The 9,833-nt window shown below is 33.2% G+C and overlaps 1 protein-coding gene across 1 annotated transcript in view; it reads right to left on the bottom strand.

Moving 5' to 3' along the window:
- Positions 1–4,044: 4,044 nt before the first annotated feature.
- LOC129233531 (transcription factor GATA-3-like) overlaps positions 4,045–9,833 on the bottom strand; it is a gene marked incomplete at its 5' end in the record, with an annotated part of 51,766 nt that continues 45,977 nt past the window's right edge. The window contains one exon of the mRNA XM_054867542.1: positions 4,045–5,171. Within this exon, the coding sequence (XP_054723517.1) occupies positions 4,794–5,171 (378 nt within the window). The remainder of the gene's footprint in view (positions 5,172–9,833) is intronic.

Here is a 9,833-nt window from a genome sequence, read left to right as displayed (position 1 = left end):
TGTAATTAACACTTTAAATTTAATTGAGGCCTACTAATATTAGTTGGAGTTTTTATTTAGTTAATGTTAATCTTATTTGTATTTTAAATGTTTTACGCAGTTAAATAAGTGCATGTGAGGAAAAGTGGATGGAGCAAAGTAAAATGGTTCAGTTCCTTTACTTATTCAATTATTTATTAAATTACTTATGTATTCCTTTATTCATTTACTTTCCTTCATTTAGTAATGCAGTTATTTATTCATACATTCCCTTATTTTCTTCTTCATTCACTATTTTATTCACTCATTCAATTAGTTTTTCATTAATTATTTTATTTTTTTATTTGATCTTTTGTTGATTCATTATAGTTTCATTTATTCACTCATCCTTTTATTTACTCATTAAATTGGCCAAAAATATTTTTTATAATCGAACATATTATATTATTTATTATTATTTTTTTTTTTCAGTTTGCCCTATGAAAAAAAAGTGAAACTTTTCCTGCCTTTTTTTGAAGGTATAAGTTTACTGCTAAAAATAACAAATAATGTTGCACTGCAAATTTTAATATGAAATACATTGTTCATCCTTTATATACAGTAATTTTCAAAGCAAATTTCCAAGTAATCTTACAGTTCTTTTTTTTTTTATTATAATTTGAATAATTATGAAAGAATAAGTAGGCTTTCAGTTTAAATATAATTATTTGCTTAGTTAAACATTTTAATGTATCACATAAGTTAACATCGATAAAATTCAGGCAATTGCACTTTCCATGCGAAGTATTTTTTTTTTTTTTTTAATGTTAAAAAAGTGATTTTGTAACAAGAAATTAAGAAAACAAAACTACAAAATACCACCTTCCTTTTGTTTTTATTGGTGCAAGATGAAATGATTTATGTACATCAGTATGCAGTCATTAAAGAAGGAACTTTTCTATATATATATATGTATATATATATTTATATATATATTATTAATGCACATTACGAGTATGAAAAGATACAGTCAGCCAAACTACAATGAGATACGGAACATGTCTCTAATCTTCGCAGAAAGAGATCCCCTTTTGAAACTTATCACTTCAAGATTAATAATAGAGAGAAATTATAACAAAACTAGAATTGCACTTCTGTCGGAAAACATATACAAATATACAACATTTTAAAAACAAAACAAGAAAAAAAAAATAACTAGTCAAGCATTTATTTTGTGCTGTAATAGAATTCATAGAAGTTTTTAAACAGAATTTAACAACCGTTCTATTGCTGTTTCATTCTAAAGTAAGACTGATAATTTTTGTAGGTCACGTAAAAGCAGATTGATGACACTAATTTGCAAACGAAACTACGAAATTTTACATATTGCAAGGAGTTAACTGCTGTGTATAGAAATGAAGGTACGTTAGAGCTATATTTTTCAATCGTCTCTATTTCTACCCACAAGTTATGTCTTTTTAGAGTAAAGTTATGGGGGGGGGGGACATTTATGTTTCTTCTGCACAAAAGCTTACTCAAGAATATATTCCCGTGGCTTCGAAAAATGTGCATATGTACTCAATTTTCATTGAATTTTGTGCCTCTGTAATTCGTCTATAGGACTAGAATAAAATTATCGAGAAATGATTTAGAAAATTCTTCTCAAAAATCTTACTTATACTAATGTCATGAAAAAGGTTGTAAATTTAAGAAAAGTAAATTATTCGGATTTCTTTGTTATTATTATTATTTAAAGATGTTATCTAATCGTGCTAAATTTTCATAATGTTGAAATAAAGCTTGAAATAAAACTAAATTACTCAATATTTAAGAATGTTGGGAAACTATTACTTGTTTTCTTTTAGTTTTTCTGTTAATTTCACACTTGTTAGCACTTGTATTGAATATTTGTATTTTCAATTTGCAGTATTTGCTTTTATCAAATACAATGCATTTATAACCATTTTTCATTAGCTCAATGAGTTCTTTTTTTTTTCCAAATTTGCATTCAAATTGAACTGTCTACCAATTTCCATATTTGTTCGACTTTTTAAAATTTAACAAGGGTAGTTTCAATTTAATACATATTGTATTCATTCCGTGTTTGAAAGCAAAAAAGCTCGCAATATTTGTTTTTAATGATGTATGCGAGTACATTGTACATTGGTGTAATGCTATCATTGTAATTCCACAATACATTTTGGAAATTATGAAATTGCATCAGCAAGAAAGTTATCTAGCTCATGAATTCTCTCAATTTAATATATATATATATATATATATATATATATATATATATATATATAGTATCGCTTACACTCTTTTTTCTTTTTCCAAGAGTAACATAATTTACCGCAATAAAATCTCGTGAGTTATTTCATAAATTAATATTTACAATAAAGTTTCAATAACACATACTGAGATTTTTTTAATCATCGTTTCATTTTTAATAAAGATATTCAAAGAGTTTAACTTTATATTTCACGCAATAAAACAAATGAGTTTTTCTTTAAAAAAAAAAAAGAAATTCCAATCTTGAGCATAACCGAAAAACTTTCCATTTTACTTGAACTTTAAAAATGCAAAATTTTTCGATTTGCTATTAAAAAAAAAAAAAAAAAAAACAGGAGAATGAAGCATTGACCAGGCAATATATTTCTCTGAATGCTTTAATATTTTTCATCCATTCTGTGCAATTGAATGAAATTTTCATCTTGAATCAAATAAGGGATCTCTTACTGTTTATTTACAAGCGTTGAGAATTTCAGTTTGACTGAAAACCTTTCAAGACCAGTAAACTATTTTTACACATTAATTCGTTTGTATTTAGGTAGAATCTCTTGCTTTTGTGCTGGTATAAAAGAAACAAAGTTTTTTTTCCATAAATTATTAAGTTAGCTCACAACCATAGTAGACTAAGTACATTTTTGTTTTTGAAAGAAATTAAATCAGAAGAAGTCGTTTGTTTACTGTTTTAGTGAGCTACTTCAGAAACTTAAGTACCAAAAAGTATGTTACCCAAGAACTTTGTTCATTATGACAATGAACAAAAAATTTTGCTGCTCCTTCTGCTATCTTTAAAAAAAAAAGTTCAGCTATTTATTCATTCTTTCACCAATTTTCTTCTTTATGTACTATTTTATTCACTCATTTATTTTTTCTCACATATTAATTAATTTATTTATTCGTTTACTGTTACATTACATTTTCATTTATACATTCATCCTTTTATTTACTCATTAATTTGATCAAAAATTGTTTTTACAATCAAATAGAAAGTATTTCATTAGAAAAATATTTTTTTTCACACTTTGCCTCATAATGAACACCCCCTTACCCCCCGCTCCCCCTTTTTTTTTTTTTGAAGGAGCAAATTTACTGCTAATCTTTTTTAAAAATAAAAGTATTTCGTGTACTAAGGTTGTGAAGCCATATTTATTGCATACAAGAACATTTATAAAATAAATTATTTGTTCATAGAAATATTCATAATATCTTTTTCTCTCAATTAATCGTAACACATAATACATTTGAAGAGATGTGATTTGATCAAAATTTTACAAAAACACTAAACGGGAAACTTATTGCATATTTTTCAATAATTTAATGTTAGACAAACACAAATTACAAATAGATATTTTCTGGGATACAAGAATAAATGCGAATTTATAAACTACCCTGTCATTCTTTTAACGAAAAAAAAGCATAAAAAATATTGCATAGTTAATTTAATACTTTCTTATCAAGCAGAAAACATAAACTTGTAACTATATTACATTGCTGATTTATGAATTAAACTGCTGTTGATATTTCCAACTTAAAGAACTAAAACTCTTCGATGTAAAAATATCAGTAAACTCCGTTTGTAAATGTTATTTATGCTCAAAATGCATTTAAAAATTGATGTGTTAAAAGTGAACATGAATGAAAAATCAACAATAACCAGTTAAGCAACAGGAATCTAAATGCTGAGTTGTAAACTCGGGAATTTCTTCGAAACAAAATGGTTGAAATAAATATTAAATATGTAAAACTCTAAGGGTTTGTTTTGAAGGTAATGGTAATTGTTCTTCGTGTAGCTGAAAATGATGAAATGCCGTCTTTGATCATGACCTGACAATGATGAGGAAAACAACACACATGATGAAAGAAAACGTGACAACAAAAATATTCAAGTTAAAAATTATTCACAAGTCTTTCAAAGACTGCAGTGTCTGTTCCTAAGAAATTGCCGGATTTGGCAACAGAGTCCTTACTACATTGTACAACCATGTCTTCGGAAGACTTATCCGCTCCTAACACAATCCAGATTCTTTATCAGTCCGGCCAGTTCAATATCAGATCCGGCTGAATTGTCAAATACAGGCATCGCACTTCCGTGTGTCCATGGTTCGCTTTCGGACGTATCAGTGAATTTGATATCTGCGTTCGGATGGTATGAGTACTTGAAAATAAACGGACTTCAGGACATGTGCGTGATTCAAAATTCACGTTCGAGTCACTGGGTTGGCATAGAAAAGAGACTTCACTCAAAATTCTTCAGCTGAGAGGAAAGCACTTTTCCAGTATTTATATCCGCTAGCGCCCGGGAACGAACCATTATTTCCAGCGAAACGTATCGGCATTCTTTTCAAACATAAGTTTTCTGACTCGAATGAAAAAAAAAATCATTCTTTGTAGTCCACCAGTCCGGAACACAGGGGGGACGACCCTTCCCCGGACAGAGAGTTCGGAAATTGAGTAGTCCAGAGTTGCGCACACGAGGCGAGTTTGTCGTGATGATGTCTATGACCGACATCCCAACAACCGATGCTCGGCTGTGGCGGAGCCCTATGTCAAGCCATGGCCCCTACCATGCTGTTGGAGGTCGCCAAACCTAGGCCACCTGTGCCTAGTTGCAGGGGGGCGCCGCTCGAGCTGAGGGACAGGCTAGAGAGTCCAGGGGCGCTGTTCATGTGCATGGGCGGCGACGTGACGAAGGATCCCGCCATGGATATGGGCATGTTGCCCTGATGCATGTAATGGTTCATGGTCACTGACATTGAGGACATAGAGCCGAGCTGTCCCGCAGGGCCAAAGCTGGAGAAGGGCTTGTCGAGGGGCTTCAGACATTCCGGGATTGCAAGACCACCTTTCTTTTTCTTACTTTTCGATGAAAGCTTGCGATTCCTGGTCTGGATGCCTTCTTTCTTCATCGTAAGAGGTCTGTTTACCTGAAATAAAATTTAAAACATAAGCAACAACAGAAAAATACCAGGCACTCAAATTTTGCGCTTGCACACAGAGTTTAAAGATGAAATATTGAAATCATTGCTCAACCACAGAATCTATGAAACGGTTTTTTTGTTTTGTTTCCGCCTCAGTCCCATTCTGAATCTAGCTCAAGAGACCCGTTGATGCTCAACACATAGTTAAATTGACGCGTTCCTCCTGTTATTTTTGAAAGTAACTTGAAAGAAATTAAGCGTTTTATGTAAATAAGATGTATAAAAGCAGCACGCACAATTAGGTGTATGTGCAGGGAGAAATATGAATTATACATGGCATTTTTTACTTACATTTCTAGCTTTCAACAGGTTTGTTGAAGTACTTCAATATTTGTTAAGCAATATTATGTCAGAAAAAGTAGCAAGTTTTTGAATGAAAAACCGCTACTTCATTTCGTTAAATTACTGTTATTTCGTTGAATTTCCGATGATTTAACTAAAATTATTAAACTATTTCTCCTCATAGACGTAAAATCGGCAGATTAGTCAGCAGAGGCGTGAACATGGGTGGGGGGAGAAGGGACACTAATTGGCCCGGGCAACAACCTTGAAGGGGTTCCGAGATGATCAAAAAGAGGGGTGAAATCTTGTTGGACAATAGGGAGAGGGGCCCGTAGAAGTCATTTGTGACGGGGGTCCCAAAATTTCTGTGCACACCCCTGTTAATCAGAATGTGGTTTGTGATGTCAATAAATCGAACAGTAACTGTATTCTTATGCCATCTGTTGCTGAAAAAATTATAGCTATTTTTGAGTCGTCAATTATTTCTTCTGAAAATAAAAATAAATTTTAACTCTTTCTCCGCAGAGATACAAAATCGCAGACCATTGAATTAAGCCTATTGTTTATGAGCACCCAAGGCTGCTCATAAAATACACCGCCACTCAAGACCATCAACACTACAATCGGAAACGACTAACAATCCTCGCCAAACTCTTTTTCACTTACTTAGTTATTTTACAATGAAGACCAGAAGACAGCAGAGGCAAAAAGAAAAAAAACTCGGGCCCATGCGAAGGAAATAAACAATCCCACCAACAAGAACTCCGGAAGCTGCGTTGCGTGAGCGACGTCTGTGACAGGCCTTACAGCCGGACCTTAAAGACAGCACAACTCCCATAATAATTACCTGCGATGCTGAAGGTAATGCGTCTTAATCGCACCCCCCTTGCTTTGCATTGTTCCTGGCAGTGGTCATTGCCAACGAAAATGGCTCGCAAATTCGGTTGTCCAGGCAGTAAAAAGGGCGGCGTACTGTGAGAAAGTCAAGCGTGGATCTACTATATATTTAGAAAAGTAAAAAATAAGCAGATTGATGGTGAACCCCAACGCTACATTTTTTTATATTGTTCCCTCTTAACTTTTTCTTGTTTCTTCAGCCTCCAATTAACACTGGTGGCAGGAAGTATTAGTGATGGGTCGTGTCACGCGATGTAGCATCCGAGCACGCACCGAACACTTGTTGCATGCTGCACCTTGTGGAGTTTCGGCTTTGGTTTGGTCTAAGAGCATAAATTACGGATAGAGATACATAAAGGAATAAAAATATAATTGAAGAGGAGGTATGGGTGTACGGTAAAGAAATATTAATGGATATATAAATTTAGATAAAAGCTAAGTAAATAAGAATGACAAATATACCAAGCATTAGAATACATTTGGTGTACTGAAAGAAATAAATACTTATGACTGGTAATTAAATAATACTGAGCAATGTAAATAGAAAGAGAACAAAAATGAGAAATCGAAACACCAATTAAGGGGAAATAGAATATTTATGAATCTTAATACGTAGAAGAAAGCAAATACAAAGATTAGTAGGCGAAAAAATAGTAAATAGGAATAGAAATTTTAATGAAAAGGAATGAGCATCAAATCTAAAAACAGATATTGTGAAAAGGCCTAAGGTAAAAGGAATGAATTAGGGTTCAAAAATTCTTTTGCCTTTTTCTAAATGAAGTGCAAAATTCCATCAACATCATACAAAACTAGTTTTTTCTTCTTTTGTTAGTTAAATGTAACTTGGGCTTTTTAATAAGTACTGTTAAATGTGTGGAAAGAGTATGAGAAGTATGAGTGAGAACTATCGAAAGAAAAGTTCATTCATTTACGAATTAAGTTGAGCATTTCGTATTCAAAAAATCCTCAAAAAAATGCATAAAAATTGATAAAAGTAATTATAACAAAATTCAGTAGTAAGCAGTAACTTTATCTGTTTCTTAAAAAAGGAATCCATCTAAAAATTGAGGGGTCGTCCACAAGTGATGTCACGCTTAAAGGAGTTAGGGGTCCGTGAAAGTGTAAGTTTGTAAAAAGGAGAAGGGAGGGGGAAACAAGAAGTGTGACGTTACATATTTTTATAATGATGTGCTTATGGAAAACAGCGTGGCATGTGACAAGGGGATGGCAGGGCGTTAGATGAAGTGGGACATTTTATGACAGTAGGGAGGCCGCATTTACTGAAAGAAATGTGACATCATTTAGTCCCTAGAGTGAGAGTCCCTAGTGTGATTTAAATTTTAGGACTCACCAGTCTATGTATAATTTAAATCTGTCATTTTTCGGAGTGAAATTCTTAAACGTAAAAAAGTAATAAAAGGGAGTTGATTTGGAAAAAGAAAATAAATAATAATAATAATAATAACTTTAAAAAATAGTGAAGTAAAAAAGAATAAACCACTTTTTCTATGAGCCTGATCCAAAATTTGTACTTTACCAAAAGCCAAAGGCTGGAGAGGCTTTTGTTTTTTCCGCGAAGTTCGAAGCGGCCGCGATTCTTTCCCAAGGCTGGCGGCAGCACGGGGCCGAGGGGTGACGCGATTAGGTATGCGGCGCGCGTCGGACACTTCCTCCGCGAAGGTCCCTGACACATCTGCGGCGGCGGCGGGGAGGCCGCTGCTGCTCTGTCACCTGTCACCCCCATCTCTCGTTCTCTCTCTGATATTTTCTTCGAGAAGAGCTGCTTTCTTTCAAAACATTTAGGCGTCGCAATAAAAATTGCTTTGCAATTCTTTTTTTCTCGACCAAAAAATGAACATAGTATGGTTTGTTTGTGCTATGGAGGGGGGAGGGGGTAGTAGGTTTTTGCTTTTATCTGGCATTACGTTTCCAATGTCAGAGTCATGGATAGAACTGCAGTTACAGTAAAAACAAAAAATGAGAGCGTATAATTGCATAAAAATTGCAGATTACTGCATATACGTGTTTCGAGGTTACAAAGAACCACCAGTTTTCAATGCAAAATAAGAAAGCTTGTGATGAAAAGACACATGCAGTAATATGCAATTTTTGTGCAACTTTATACGTTGTTATGTCTTATTTTTACTTTTCATGCGCAAAGGTCGATTTATTCAACTGGAGTTACATTGTTTTTGTTTCGTCTTCATCGCATGTTAAGAGTGATAATTAATGTTTTATAACTTTTATCTGCCAGATAAGACAAGTAAAACTGATAAAAACTTTTGAAAAAAAAAAATCCTGAAAAATTTGTCTAATTGTTTTTCCCTCAATCGACTTCCGATGTTTGTAGTTAATACTGCTTTCACGAAGAACATGTTTTATGAAATATGCTGGCCTTGTCGTTAGCAACAATATAATATGGGATTTTAGATTGAAGAATAAATACAAAATGAAATACTAAGTGGAGATGCGGAGCTGTTTTTTTACAAGTACCTATCGTGCTGCAGCACCATGCAAATTATATAGCCCAGCACGAGTATATTCGGGTCAAAAGGTTAACAAATAATTAGATCGACATGGACTACTGCAAGGCGAAGTAGTCGTTATAGTCTACTCAGTAGACATCATTACGATGAATATTCTTACCTAAATCGATGACACAAACGGGGGAACTGTCTATATCGACATCGAGCAAAACACGTTCAGAGCTTAGCAAAAGAGTAAGTGTCACGATTAAAATATTTGGATATAACTGTTGCAAATGGTAGAATAAACTATCATCAGTTTTGGGGTAAAAGATGGTAATCATCAGTTTTGGGGTAAAAGATGGTACTAGTAGCCCTGGCAAGTGTTTCTCTAAATATAAAAAGATTTAGAAAAGCTTTTCAACGAAAGCTCACTAATAGGTTTTGCATTTTCGCCACGTTTTACTCAAAACTTAAAATGGTTCACTCTCAATCCTATCCATTTCCTCAATTCAAGAAATTAAGAAAAATGTGATTTTGTGCGTAAAATATGCTGCATTTTACGCTCTTGACTACATTTTATTCTTTCATCGTAAGCAGTGAAAAGTTGCATAATTATACTGTCTGACCACGGATTGTATGGAAAAAAAAAAAACGTTTTACAGCCCGAAATGGACGAATCTATTATTTTTTAGCGATGCCAGCTTTTGCAGAAGCAGAATCTCATTCAAATGAGCGGAATACCGGCATCAAATTTTTACTTTTCCCCTCATTCAGATAGATTCGTCTTATATGGATGTTTGAAAATTCCATACAATCCGAGGTTGGACAGTAAGTTACATTTCTGACTTTTTTTTTTTTTTTTTTTTTTGTTCAATTTACTTCTACCGGGATATTTCTGCAATAAAAAGCCGATATAAACGTTTGTGGAATCCTAATATGCTAATTTTCTTTTCGCAAAAAT

Source organism: Uloborus diversus, unplaced genomic scaffold (assembly GCF_026930045.1).
Source record: "Uloborus diversus isolate 005 unplaced genomic scaffold, Udiv.v.3.1 scaffold_503, whole genome shotgun sequence".
In the NCBI taxonomy this organism is placed as follows: domain Eukaryota; kingdom Metazoa; phylum Arthropoda; class Arachnida; order Araneae; family Uloboridae; genus Uloborus; species Uloborus diversus.
The sequence above is the reverse complement of the archived record's forward strand: the minus strand, read 5'-3'. Positions and strand labels throughout refer to the sequence as shown.